The sequence below is a fragment of the Rhea pennata genome, chromosome 11 (assembly GCF_028389875.1).
Source record: "Rhea pennata isolate bPtePen1 chromosome 11, bPtePen1.pri, whole genome shotgun sequence".
Lineage (NCBI taxonomy): Eukaryota > Metazoa > Chordata > Aves > Rheiformes > Rheidae > Rhea > Rhea pennata.
In genome coordinates this window covers 15125598-15140984 of record NC_084673.1, presented here as the reverse complement: position 1 = coordinate 15140984, position 15387 = coordinate 15125598, and the positions used below count along the sequence as shown (strand labels likewise).

Sequence of the window (15387 nt, the reverse complement as noted above, 5' to 3'; positions counted from 1 at the left end):
ATTAAATATCTATTCTGTTACTGTATTTACCAACTATAGGCTCTCAGGGAAGAATATATATCCTGATATCCAAGATTCTGCTCATATTGCTCTTTAGAGCAGAAGTCCAAGAAAGTAACATTTTTTCTCTCCTAACCAGGTCTCTCTCAGACCTGGTTGGGTCTGAAATGGTTCATGCGACATTTAGAAGAACCAAACTAAGGATGCCTACGAGCAGATGCTGCTTTATGCATATAGCCCTTCCAGAACAGAATCTGCCCAAACACAAAGGAGAATTTGGGCTTGTACTGAGATGCCATCCCATTCCAACATGGGGAAGTGCTCAACAGCTCAGCCATATCTGTCTCACTTAGATAAAACAGTATAGAGTACAGTCATATCTGATTTCAGTGACATGCTAATATCTATACTTGACTGATAATAGGGGTAAAGGATGTTCGGAAATCCACACATGCTCTTAAGTAGTGCTTATGACCTGCTTTAGGCACTCATGTCTTTTCATGGCCTTCAGCCTCAATGCTTGATTACGTAAATATATATACATATTTGTAGATATATACATATCTACAGTAAAATTACTACTGTTTCTAGAAATCTCTTTACAAACAAAGCTTCAAACTTGAAGTCTTCTTCCGTCCCTTCACAAACAAGATTACTAAACATCTGCTTACCTTGTTGGCAACTGCATTGACATTGGGCCTAGCATCATAGATGGTCAGTTTTGATATTTGTCCATTAGCTTCCCTGATGATATCAAGGTATCTTTCATCATCTTTATTCCGTTTGCCACTCATTCCAACAAGGGGCTGACTGCAGCGCATAATAACAGCTTGATTCTCTGGATGAATCCATGACAGAACCTAGTTACATGTTAACTTAAATTAACTTAAGTTAAATTTCCATTCTTTAATTAATATAAAAATTAACACATTTTATTTCTTCAAAAGAATTCCCAGGCATCTCAACTTCTTCCCATTTAGCCTCATAAAACTTACTAATAAGTTTTAAAGAGTTCATTCTCTTACATTTCACTCTCATTGAAGTTGTATGTGCTTTCATGGTTCAGTGTATTTTAATATTTTCTGTAAGTCTTAAGTTGTGCAAATAATTCTGAAATAGTAAGCTGCAAATAAACAGAGCAATGCCTGCTGAAACTAAAAAACAACTCAGAAGAATGAAGTGATCTTAGGAACTGTAACTAAGACGTTCTGATTGTACAAGAACAACTTTCCCTTTTCTGGCTAAGGAAACGAAATTGAACCTTTCTGCAGTAGGCTAAATCTCTCTCCTCTGCTTTAAAATGCCTTGTTTCCAAGCCCTCTTCAAAAATAGCAGGTAGTGGGGCAGAGTGCATGCTGTCTTTTTCAGGGTATTTTTTTGAGTCAGAAGGGACTTACCACAACACAATATAGTGAGCTGACCAAGGAACAGATTAAAGTACAAGAAATTACAAAAAAGTACCTCCCAAAAATAGGGAAAAAATTCCAGCTTTACCCTGATAAACTCTTACAACAGCAATTGACAGAACTGTAGACTACAAAGTAAAATAATGTCAGACTTCAAAAAAAAAAAAAAAAAAAATCTTCAAAAAGCATTCACTATCGAAACACAATCCTTGGCTATGCATCCATAAACCAGAGCTGTCAGTCTGCATAGGGATCATGACTGGTTATTTCCTGACAAGAATAAAATTACTATTACTAAGGAACTGACTGTCACTGTATAGCATAGTATAAAAAACCTGCCACATATTTAGAAATGATATAGAAGATACACCCAGATAATAAAAATGTACATGTGTGCACACACGTGCGTGCAGGCATGTAGTAAATGCATAATAACCCTACGTTGTCAGTAAATACAGTCTAGCAAGTATTTATCATCTTGAGTTTCATGTTTGCTTGAAAGTAATTGAGATTCAAAGCAGCTTCCTGAACTGGCTAAGAAACAACCACTTCTTTCAAGTTTGCCAAGTTAAAATCAATTAAAATGGATTGCATTGCACTAGAAATTAATATTTTATAGTGTTGTAAAGAATTTATTTCCAGAACTGCTACATAAAGATACTATTATCTAAAAGAATTCTAGCTATAGGAACATACCCAAATAAATTACAATGGTTTATCTTAAACTCAACACTATTTAAAATTTTATAGAGCTAAAAAAACTCCAAGAATTCAGTACAGACACTATGCAGGAGGTTTTGTTTTAGGACTGACTGTGGGAAAAATAGTTAAGTCAACAAACTAGCACAGATGGCAGCCTAAACCTCATACTCCATTAAGAAAGGGGAATCTGCAGTGCTGGCAGTTGTTAGTAGAACAGGAAAGTTAAAATCAAAGTTGGAAACGGTGATTGTTGTGGGGGAAAACGGTGAGGCTTGGCCTTCATACTAGTTTCAAGCAGAAAAAAGGTCAGTTAATCAGAACTGTTTTGTTGTAATCAAATCCAATAAAAGCATTCTGCGTCACACTCAGAGCTGTTTGTATGCACGCTTCAAATGAATACTCAGTAAGGCAAGCTTTATTATATAATACTCACCGGGATTCTACTTCGAGACCGAAAGGCAGCAACTTTCTTGAGATCATCATCTGTTGCATTATATGGCACTACTAAGAGTGATGGATAGGTGTCACACAGTCCATAATGTTCATTAATGAAAGTCACACGCCACCGTTCATTGGGCAGTCCCTAAAACGCAACACAAAGTTGTCCAGTGTATTTTTAGCTATACAAATTTAGTACCTCTGTTCTTGAATTTTGCATGATATTATGGCCACATGGTGGCAACAACCTACCAATTTAACCTGACTAGCTATAGTAATGATGATTCAAAACAATAGAAGAAAAAAAAAAGATTACAAGACCACACAAAACAGCTCACTGCTTACAGATCTTAACTACATAGCTCTCGCATGCTCCCTTACACAATTCTATTCTCACTGCAAGTTTAGAAGCAGTGCTGAAACCAGTAGATGTTTCTTTAACCCTCAGACTGAGGAAAGAAAATTGTTTTCCCCTCCCTTCTCAAAGCATCACCTTTCCATTTCCACTGCTTTCAGAGAAAAGATTAATAATGAGATAGTCCAAAAAGAAAGGGAGAAGTTTGATTTCAACCTTTCTTCCTCACAGCCTGACACTACCTTGAGTTTAAAGCAGCCTTCTCACTAAGAAAAAAATGACTTTTAGCTATAGCTCAGGGAAGGTACTTCACAAACAGTAGCCAGGAAATTGAGACAGACTGATAAGCTCTCCCTGCACACACAGTGGGGTTTGTGTGGGTGTATTTACTTTTTGTGGGGTTCTTGGGCCCCTAAATCTTGAACCAAACAGATCATGTGGAAGTCTGGATATAACTTAGTCCACTAAAAATTCTGAAGGAAAAAAAAATTCAAGGAAGTTCTTACTGTTTGCCATATAAATGTAACTATTCTAAAATATTTAAAACAGTACTTAAAGCAAAAAAAAAAAAAAAAAAGGTAAATTACATCATCCTTTTTTACTGACATTTCCACAATTGACTAAAGAGAGAGGTAGCACACTGATAGGCATAGAAACATCATTTTATAGTAGTTATTTAAACAATAGGCATGTTTTTACTTCTGGAAGAATCAGACTGTATCAACTTCATATCCAAGGTACTTCAATTATGTATTTGTCACATTCTTCCCATTCCCTGCTTAACGGCAGCACATTCGAAAAGGTATTAATAACCTCTCAAACAGCTGAAGACTAACTTCCTGTGACATTTTCATTTCCCAGCTTGTGTTCCAGATTTTTATTTTACCTTACTTTTTAATCTTGCATTTCTATCTTCTCCAGCTCTCAGCTCTCTCCACAGAAGAGCTCATAAGTGAAATATTTAAACTATAATGCCTCTAAAGTTTTCAAATATGAAAGCACCATGCAACTGTAATAACTTACTTGTCTCCTGTATTCGCACATTGGATTATACACCATCCATCCATTTTCGGAAAACTTTTCTTCATTTGCAAAAGCAAAAAAAGGCTATAGGATGTAAAAGGAACTTATTACACCACACTCCAGTAAAATACAAGGGCTTGTCACCAATTAGGCCCCAATAGCTGCCACAAAACAGACCAACCCCAGCCTATCCCATTTAAATCCAATAAAGAAGAGTGTAAAGAAAAGAACAAAATGTAACGAACAATAACAGATATGATAGCCAAATATTGAAAACATGTCATCTTTTAAAACCGAGTGATAAAAACATGAAAGTTAGAAAGCTTAAACTGTTGTGGATGCTGTCAGGAGGCTGAAGCATTTTAAAATGGTTTGTATCAGTTTATTCTCCATGTTTTGCTTCCTCCCCAATTAAATGTCTCCTCACCAATAGTTCTTCAGCAGGTACAGCTCCTAATATTATGTAAAATATTAGATGCTAAATTGAAACTGTAGAAGGTTTAATTGCTATTCATTGCCATTAGAAGGAGCCTTCTTTCTACATCCCCTGTCCAGTTTATTCTCACTGACAAAAATCTGGGTTACTGTAAAACTCTGAAGGGCAGAAAGTTACCAATGAAAGTGAAACAAATATGATGCTGATAGGTTACACTATCTACTTCTTTTGTTTTGTTGTCCATTCTTGAGACTTATTTATATCCAATACAGAATCCTCACCCAGGATTCCTAAAAACTTCCTCATCTCTTAGTTTGGTCCTACTTCTCTTTTCAACTAAATCCTAGTGGGTCATATCATACAACTCACCCTTTATTCGCTTGGTTATTTTTGCAGTTTATCATGAAAACAAAAATAATGTTTATTTCAAGAAGCTTCCTCATTGAGAAAATTGATTTTGGTGGTATATGAATTCTTCATATGTCAGCTAGAATATGAAATAAAGTTGCTCAGAAAGTTTAAAAAAAAAGAAAAAAAAGATTGTTATCCTGAGCTAGCTGCACAACAGTGATCAGAACAGAAATCATTCAAGAGCCCATCATAGCTCATTTATAACAGTAAAGCTGAAAGTCTTCTTGATACTCGAAGACATTAAAAAAAGAAACTGAATGATAAACTGAATATCCCACGTCTACATCACTTTCACAGGAGTAGACCTGAACTAACCACAGTATACAAGAAAAAGGAATGCAGGAAATTTGGGAAGCAAAACCAAGAAAATTACTATTCCAAGGTGAAGTGATTACATCTATAAGGGTAAAGCATGCCTCATAAATGCACCAAAGGTCTGGACAGACAGATGATTCTTTAGCAGATCATCCAATGAAGGCAGTACACCCAAAGGCTTAAGGCAATTTTGGTCACCCTAAAGTGTTAGGCTTGTGTTTGAGTGGTAAGCAGTTTTAATCAAAACACAAAACTGAAATCTCTCCATAAAAAGGGTTTTTTAAATATATTTCTTTTTAACCGTTGTTAATTTGAAGTTACTGCACACACAAGGTACTTTATCCTATTAGATTTGGAAAACAGAATTTTAAATTAAATCAGCCTTTAACAGCAACTACATCTATTGTTTGATTTCCAACGTAAACGAAGAATTCCTGCTTGTGTCTTCTAACTCTCCATTCCCTTTTTAAAGCTCTAGACTTTCAGTGTAACTAAACAGGACAAACACTTTTGCTCAAGTAGACTACAGTCAAGCAGGGTGAAGGGAGAGATGAAAAAAAGGAAAGGGAAGGAGGTGGGCATCAACTATATCAGAAAAAAACATGCATTTTAAATGGAGGCACATATCAGAAGTAAAAAAACCTGTAAAAACGATAGAATACAACAAACCAGGAATGTCATTATCTAATGCAGTAGATGTAGCTCATTTGCTGAGCTATTAATACACAGCTACATGCAAACCCCCTCCTTCCTCCAGGAATTTCCTGTATCCCAAATAGTAACTATGCTAAGAATTCACTAAGAAATCAAAGACATGAAGAGAAAAAATGTAAAATAGGAGTAAACAGGAACCCTGGAATCCTAACAGATCCCTTACAAGATGTCTCAAAGGCAGCAGTATGTTGTTTAAGTTGTTACTTAGTGGAATTCTCCTTGTGGAAACTTAAATTACTCAGCTTAATCTCTGATAAGTAAAATACACAAGTTTACAGTGCACCATGACAGCTGTTGATTAGAACAGATTTTGCAGATTACAAAAAACCAAGAAGGTGCTACTCCAAACTAGAAATACACATTTCATCACCAAAATAACCCATAATACGATCAGATGAAAAAGTATGTCTTATTTTCACCTTCTAAAAAACAGGGTTAATTTTATTATGCCTGTGGAAGGGATGGAAAGAATCATTTTTTAAGGAAACACTGCCCAACTATGCAGGGCATGTTTCATTTAGACCTTGCTTTCAAAGGCACTTAACTACAGCAACTTTATTACATCTGCTACAAAAATGTCCAGAATCACAGAACTCACAATTATTAGATCTGATAATTAAGCTCCACCAGTTACACTGACATTCCAGCTAATGCAAGTTTTTCTTGGGTTACCTGAGGAAAAATTGTCATTAGTAGCATGGAACAGTCAGCAAAGTTTGCTATGGTCTAACAAAGAACAGACCACTACCGGGAATGCGAAAGCATACGGAGCAAAGCTTGGGCTCAGATTTTTATCTGAGCAAATCTGGAAGAGAACTTTATAAAGTATAAGGATTTCAACATTCATTTAATACATTTAGTGTATTTTTGGTACAAGAACAGTGTTTATAAACCCGAAGACTAAAAATGATTTTCTTCTGAAAGAGTTTACTAAGTGACAACAAATACAATACAAACACACACACCGTACATGTACATTTTGTACAAACAGTACAGCTTGTCTGATTAGTACTGAAAATTGTTGCAGAAAGAGAAATTAGATTAGAGATTTGAACACACATATACACCCACACCCCACATTTGCTTTTCCTTGAAAAAATAAGCCTTAGGAAAATAAATATTCTTTGAAAATAGTTTGGACTTTACTGCAAAAGTCAATGCTAGAGTTTGAAACAGGGCAACATCCCCAGCCCATCTTAGGTCCAGCTCTCACAGCAAAATGTACAGACAATATGTAAAGAGCAAAAATGCTTCTTTTTCTGACAATTCTGCAATCTTTCCATACAACAGAATTTGAAGTAATCTCAATCTTAGCTTTCATATATTCATCTCTATTTAAGCAGCTCATTAGATGAAAGTAAGATTTCCCCTCTTCATACTCCAACACAACACAACAGAACAGTTAGAGTAGGAAAAGGAACATTTAAAATATTCAACACCCATTTATATTTATTCCATACAGTTCCATTTAATGTCAAATTACAGCACAACTTCAGTAAAACAACCAATGTATATTTATAGCCATTTTAATGCTAAGCATCTTCTACTTAAGCAAACATAAGAGACATGCTTGGATACAATTGTATTTTCTTGCTTCTGCCAGTACAAGTCATATTTAGCACATATTTGTACCTTACTTTTATCTACTGTAAAGCAAGATATTGAGAAATATGAAGTAATTCCCATAAAATATCGTATTTTCTGTTGAGTTGGACATTATTCTGATGCACTAAACTGATGAATCCTATTGATGAACCCCAACATACTGAAAAAACAAATATACTACATCTCAAAGAGTTCATTATAGTGCAGGTAAGCTGCACATTCTCACTAATGACATATCCTCACTACCATATATTTTCACATGATCTTTCTATACTAGCTATTCTGAACAGTTGTTACCTGAACTGATACAAGTTGTGTTCATCCTTTAATTCCCTGTTCCACGTGGAAACAAAAAGGAATACCTTCAATTTCAGTAGAGAGTTAAATATACATATATAGTCTTTATAAAACACAAAAATACCATACTTGCCCAAAATACAGCACTAGAAAGCGTGACAACCAATGCCAGCTCAGGATAACATCTTGATAAATCCACTGCATTTCAGAAACCCCAAATACTAGCTCTAATTCAAAACCTATTTCAACTCTTTTTTTTTCCTTTTCCAGCTGCTATGAAAAATTGAAAGAAAGAATTCAGGAAAATATTCAAGAGATAAGAAAGTATAGTAAATTACCACTTAGAAGACTTTTAGTGGGCAAAGGTTATGACTTTTCAATGCTTGTGGGTGGTAGAAACAAACAAAACTGGCATAAAATCAGTTAAGACTTTGCAGAAACAAATTAACATCTCTGTGCATAAAGTGAAAACATCAATTTCTTCATAGGTCCACAGACTAATAAGCAGAAGAAATTGCACTTAAAAAAAAGCCTTCAAGCTTTTAACATTTTTGGTAAACTACTTTTTTTGCTTTACTGTGCAAGTAATACTATTTACTTCCATGCAGGTGCAAACTCAAACTTTCAACAGTCTCTTTTTCAGTCGTCCCACAGATTAAGTACTTGCCTTTAACATTTATTACCACTATTTTGCACAAAAAAAATAATGTGGGATATACTGGCTGCTTACAACACAGTATACCTGAGATAAAAGAAAGCAGTTGTGATCTGACAGTAGTCTGACAAGCACTGTATTTAAAAATAGTTGTATTTGTAAAAGTTATATTTTTATTTTATTTATAGAATTATATTAGATGAATATAAGTTTATATATTCATAAATATATAACCAATACCTACAATTTAGTAAATATTCTATCAATCTTTATACAAGATAAGGAAGCAGCAAAACAAGTGTTACAAAGCATCAGCAAATGGAGCCAACTGATTTCTGTATTTCTTACTGGTTTATGCTTCTTATACATTATAAATCACTAAGCTTTTACTCAGTGAAAAAGCTGTCAGTTTCCCAGTGTGTTTAAAAATAAAGCTGTCATTATTTTTGGCTTTAATATACCATTACTACAACTGAGCCAGTCATGAATGTCTTATCTGCTTGTCTGAAAACTAATATCAGACATTGTAATATTTACATAATTAACGTCTGATCATGCTAACTTTCCACAATTATTGTACTGAGACTGATGAAGTCATTTAGAACAAAGCTTCAAGTCAAAATGTTGTTTGCAAAATCAAATGCTTCTTCAGATGGGCACCTATGGCAGGCTTCGCTGCTGTCAAAATCATTTTTGCAAATCCAGTAGCAACACTGGCATAATCTGATTTTCAGATATTTTAAATACTCAGAATAACTAACTAAATGAGGGTTGGGGAAGGTGCAAGTCAGACAGCATGGTTACCAGTGTATCTCATCTAAACCAGCATTCCCACAGAGCTACCACAGCTAGAAACAAACATGTATCATGCAGGTATTACGGTGGTGAATAATCTTATAAAAAAAGACACATCATTTCAAGATCAGGAAGCGAAGCAGCTGCTGTGCAGAAACTAGACTAAAGAGGCTAAATATATCTCATCTTTTGTGGGTCTACTAAACTTAAGTTCTTCTACACTCTTATAGCAAAGATTTTCTTCCAATTAGCTGCAGCTTGCAAATGCAAAAAGAGGTTGGGGATTGCAGCTGTTCATACTGTATCAACTAAACTGTCAGTTATACGAGCTATCAGATTTTACATGATGTTAGTGATTCAGGGAAATCTGAACCTGACCTACACTCAAACTGATGAGAGCCAAGAACAAGCTCATAGAAGCAAGCACAAAGCACAATGTTGAGACACTGACGAAAAGTTGAGAATAGACTTCGGATTTCTTATAGCCTCTCAAACACTAGGTATTGGCAAAATGATGGATAAAACCCTTGGAAATAAAACCGAACAATACATTCCATTCAGAAATATTATTTCAGGATGTGTTCATCTCCTATTTATCTGAGAACAAGATAAATACGAAAAGAGAAGGCATCCCTTCAAAAAAAAAAAAAAATTACTTGGGATCAAATCTTAGGGTAAGGCTCCATAGCAGCTATAACCAGTCTAAACCCTTGCTGTCTTGTACCACCTTGCCACTGCAGTTGCGTAAGCATCAGTGCTGCCAAACCAGCTGTAGGGCAAGGGTACCCTTCCACAAGGTAGTCTGACCAAAATTACTTGCTTAACACTGCTGAGGAAGGGATGTCCCTTTCCTTCTCTCCTCTCTGCTCCCTGTTGCACACCCCCTGCCACACACACACACACACACACACAGATTTCAAACCAAGTCTACTCAATATACAGCTAAAAACAGCACAATACTAACTACAGATGACAACATTTTGTGCTGGGTTAGTGAGCTGCATTGGCTTACTTTGTGATTACACAACTGTCAGTTTGGCACAAGAGGAAGGAACAACCACATGGCTGGAAGGCAGTGAGAAGGAGAACAAAGAAAAGCAAGACCTCAGCATTTTAGCATCAGAGGTCCCTTCTTCACCCAGCTGTCATATGAAGCCACAGCACAATCTTTATACAAGATCTGCCTGATCAAACTGGCTGCAAAGCCACGAAGGGCTAGCATATGTTCAAAGGAGAAGGCAGGCCTGTATGGCCCAGATACACTGCCATATGCGACTTGTGAAGCCACACTGTAAGCAGGCCACTGAAGGACAATCTTATCTTCTCTGCCCATTCATTTCCCTCAGCAAAAAGCATCCACAGCCCCCATCTCCACTCCCATGCTGGGCTAACAAGATTGAGGAAATGACCCTGGTTAGAGCATTTATTTCCCCTTGCTTATAGGTAGTTTCAGTTCCACATGTGGTTCACTGTGCATCCTCAAACTCCTGCAGGGAGAACTAAGGCAGGAATGAATGACTACTCAAAACCACTCATCTTTGGCAGGATCAATTTTGCAATTCAGCAATGCTTGCTGAAATATGGTGAAAGCATACCAAAATATCATATGCTAGTGGCTTTTAAAGTTGATGGCTCATATGCATTGTAACACTTGAAAAAAACAAGATCAGATGCAACTTCACAATGTAATTAAAGTTCTAATAGCTATACCCTGTTCCAGACATAGCTAAGAGTATATAAAGTACAGTCACTCTCCATTTCTTCACTATCTTCAAGTTTTGTGCTCTACTGAATCAAAGCAAGAACTACCTCTGCCGTGACCAAGCCTTTTGTTACGAAGTACAACTTTTACTGGTGAATTACACTCAAAGTAGCCCACGCTATGTAATGATGAGCCTTAACAGATGCAAAATGTGCAACAGAAGGCAGGATGAGTAGTATTCTATACGTTACTCACAACCATCGCTAGATAGAAACACCATACTTTTTGATGACAAAGCCTAATATAGGTTCACATTTCATCACCATGTTATTCCCAGTTCTGTAGTTTGGTTAGACACTGTAAAACAGTCCCACAAGGGACACTTCCAATTCAAACATAACTTAATTTGTCCACATTCAGGCATGAAGAGCTGCACGGGTGAATTCTAAATTCTAAAGTACTTCAAAAGAAAATTTTTTAAAAATAAAAGGCATTGATTCATGAAATAAAACTCTTTGCATGCCCAAAGTTGGTGAGCATCATGATTGGACTGAAGACTATCTAAACACAACACTAATTACCAATTCAGTCAAGACAAACAGGCCACTTCTGCTAAGTTGTCCATATCTGTAATTTAAGAGTGTTCTGCCTATCTTAATGAACAGTGGCATTACATGTGGGTTGCCATGCAGCGTGGAAATGATGTAGCTTTCCATTTTATCCTGGAAAATAGATTGAAGAGTTCGGTGCGATACACGAAGAGGACCTTGAGTGCTATGTTTGTTTGGACCAAATGTTTCAATCTGAAACCTATACTGATCAACTTTCTCAACAATACTTTTCTTCAGAAGAAGAAAACAGGAATGCCCCTCTACCTCTAATAACTTAGGCTGCCAAAAGACACAAGAATATCAAAAAGACTGAAGTGATAAATTGTTATTTTCCATCTGAGACAACTGCTCTTTCCGTTAAGTTGCTGGTTGTAAAGAAAAAAGTATTCAGCAATCACTGTTAAAGTACATCTTGAAGAGATTATGTTCAGTGGAATTTAGCCAAGTAAACTGCTTATTACTCAAGTTCAACAGTCTGCCACCTATAAATTTTAATACATAACAAATGGAAGTGAAAACAGATCACTTAGTAACATCACTACAGTACTTCAGAAAATGGTTAGGGCAACAAAAAAAGTCTGAAACACTAGATTTAAAGAATAGCAGATACAAAGTATCTTATATTCAAAACAAAAACCTGTAGCACATGCCAAAACATATCTCAAACACACATCCTGAAATTTCAAATCATCAGATAAATTGGTGCCTATTTCCAAATTCCCAATATGCAAGAATTTTTATTTAAGAACAAGAATTTCTTTCAGGCTTTCATAATTCACTTAGTAGAGCAAAGAACATCATTTTAACCAAGGAAGTGACCTGTGCTATGTTCCCTGCTATCTCACAGCTTACTGAAGGCACTAATCACAATTCTGGAGGCATGGAGATTGAGCATAAAGCTTCATATTTCTTTTAAAGATGAAATATTTACGTGTAACAAAGTTACTGAACACATTCTCATGTTTGCCATATTAATTCTTTCTTGCAGTATATGAAATGGTAAGAATGCAGACTCCTTTCAACACCCTCACATGGGACACAAACAAATCATTTCAGTCACAGGCTTTTACTACCAATTTGTTTTTCAACTGCATTCTGTAAGTTTGTAATTTATCTCGAAATTTTATTTCTTCACCTCATTATACTCTAGAGAACTATTCCAAAGTTTGCTTTATTCAGATAGCTTCCTTTAAATTATCAATCCAAATTTCCAGTTTTACTTATTTGATTCAATACCAGCATTATCCTTCAGCATATATAAACCCTCTGCACTATCTAGTACTAAAAAGACTTTTCCACTTTCTTTTTGGCCAAGCTCTGCTCACTTCCTCTTGTAAATCTTTTCCACACATGGTTCTTCCAAATCCTTTTCTGATCATCTGAGCTTAAGCCTCATACAATGGGGCTCAACCAAAACATTCTTGTTTTGTATGCTATTAGAATTGCAATTAATTTCTTCAGCCTTAAGAGGAGAAGGCTGAGGGGGATCTATTCAGAGTCTGGTAATTATAGAGATGATGGTGATGCTATCCTCACAAAGATGTACAGAGATAGGACAAGAGGCAGTGGACACAAGATGCTCAAGGGAAATTCCACCTGGATGTTAGAAAAAAAAATCTTCACCCTAAAAACAATTAAAACTTTCGAAGAGATAGCCCAGAGAAGTGGTAGAATCTCCCTTGCTGGAAATATTCAGGCTTGATAGTGCCTTGGATAGCCTAATCTAAGGCCTTACTTTCATCAGAAGCCTGGACTAGATGATCTTCAGAAGTCGCTTTCAACCTAAACTTTTCTAAGATTAAATGTTTCTATGTATAGCTTTCCTCCTTCTATTATCCCTTCAAAATCCTACCTGAAGTCCATATGTCTCATAATGCTTTCAATCATTGTCTATTATAAGAAGTATAAAAATACCTACAGTAGAATGAGACATACGCTTGCTTCTCCAAAAAGTTTTCTTTACTTGCAAGCACAACTGTAAGCACTCCAGTGCACTTATACAGAAATTTCAGTTTCATTTTGTAAGAGCCATTCATCAATGCTACAAAATATTCTTTAAAAAAAATTTATTTTTCCTTATGTTTCTGTTCTACAGACTACTTGAATATTGAATGCTAAATTTCTACAGAAAAATTAAAAAATAAATGTTTACAGAGCATAGTCCATATATCTTTGGAGAATGAAGTAAGATTCTTGCTGCAACTTCATGCAGTCAAATTTGGTGAACAAAGTTCAAATTCAAAGCACAACCCTCCAACATTTTCTGCCGATGTGTGATGATCCAATAATCTTACACAGTTAGTCTAAATAAATGCAACCCAATAAAACGGAAAGTTCATTTTACAGAAGAAAACAGAAAGCTTTTAATAAAAATATGCCAAAGTGATCCACCCAGTACACTATACTGATTCTGGCAAAAACCAGAAGATAACAGTTGGTTAACATTGTTCTTGCTCAGCTCCCTCCGTAAGATGTTTCTACCTGCAGTATGTCTGTGTAAATTCATTACTGTATTATCTACTGGTTATGTTATCCATCAGTAACTGCCAACAAAATAATGGTTGGCTAACCATGTCTTCTTGTCCTAAATTAAAGCTCTTGGTGATTTACATTTATTGTTAGCTTGGAGACTGCCCAAAGGTTTTAATGCTTTCAAGAAATCAAACCATGCAAGTGCTATTATATTACTCTGATTAGGGAATATAACTTAGCCTCTCTTGTTTTTCAGGAAAGGATGAAAGCTGTACGGGTCAGAGGTGCTTAGTAGTGTACCTTAAGTGTAGCACATAGCATCAATAATTTTACAAATACAAAGACGAAGCTATTCTAAACATACAATTCAAACACTACATACAAACACTAGTCTTCCATAGTTTATATTGACACTAGATTCTCCAGTTATTCTTTTTAGTCAGCCATGCTCTCCATTAGTAGGTCAAGCAGCCAAAGCTAGTAGGCAGAAATCCTGCATTAAGACAACTCGATAAGAAATGATGCGACTTACCAAGTTATGCGATTGAGGAAAAGCATGTTTTGTGAGGACTTCAAATATATCTCTTCTACTGTGCCCTTCTTGTTTTAATGCAAACCGTAGATTTCTCATATCCTAAAACAAAGGCATTATCTTTTAAAAGAATCAAAGTAGTAAAGTATTGCTGTTTGATGTATAAATGCTATATTATACACTAAACATGATTTAGAATCTGCTTGCAACACACCTCAAACTGCTGTGAATGTTTAGTTTTATCTTTTTATCCCATAAAATAGAAGAGCGCTTATGACTTTACAAATAGCAGCCTCACATGCTGTGTGGTGAAAACACAGTTACAGTGCTTTGACATTAAGTCATCAGAAGTGAATATCTTATTCACTGAAGTTTCATGGGCTATTGAACGCTTGCAGGACAGGAGTTACCCTAGTTTTCCAAAGTGCAGCTTTGCTAATAATCTGTCTAGACTACATTGCTAATTTTGAAGTTAGTGAAGAAAAAATAGGTAGGGACAATGTGCACATTAACAACTGAAAACAAAAGGTCTGTGTTTGCATATTCCATTAAAGAGTCAAAAACAGGACCCGGGATTATTCAATGGGAATTCCCTCCATAACCATTTTTTTCATGGCAATTTTTTTCATAAACTAAGAAAACAGAGATAGGTGTTACATTAACCTCTCACTGCCTTTACAGCTTGCAAAAGCTCCAACTCCTTTAAGTGTTGCATGGCTCTTAAAAGATTTAAAGTTTATTAAAAAAAATAAAATTTATTTAGAACCAATAACACAAATGAAGAGGTGCAGGAATGATGCCAGTTTCAATTTTCCACAGCCCAGTTCTCAAACCAGACTACTGTGTAAAGTCACTTGTCACTCAGCAATTCGGAAAGACCACTCCTTCAGAGCGCATGCAGAGATAATGGTAAGTACT

General features: G+C 35.8%; 1 protein-coding gene across 8 annotated transcripts in view; it reads right to left on the bottom strand.

Moving 5' to 3' along the window:
* Positions 1-15387, bottom strand: part of MTM1 (myotubularin 1) — a 44474-nt gene that overhangs the window by 13169 nt on the left and 15918 nt on the right. For 7 of the 8 annotated variants that reach the window (XM_062584596.1, XM_062584601.1, XM_062584597.1 and 4 more), the window contains 4 exons: positions 14470-14571; positions 3925-4008; positions 2542-2691; positions 672-860 (listed from right to left, as the gene is read on the bottom strand). In XM_062584596.1, coding sequence (XP_062440580.1) covers positions 672-860; positions 2542-2691; positions 3925-4008; positions 14470-14571 — 525 coding nt within the window. The remainder of the gene's footprint in view (positions 1-671; positions 861-2541; positions 2692-3924; positions 4009-14469; positions 14572-15387) is intronic. The other variant, XM_062584602.1, reaches the window with a different exon arrangement.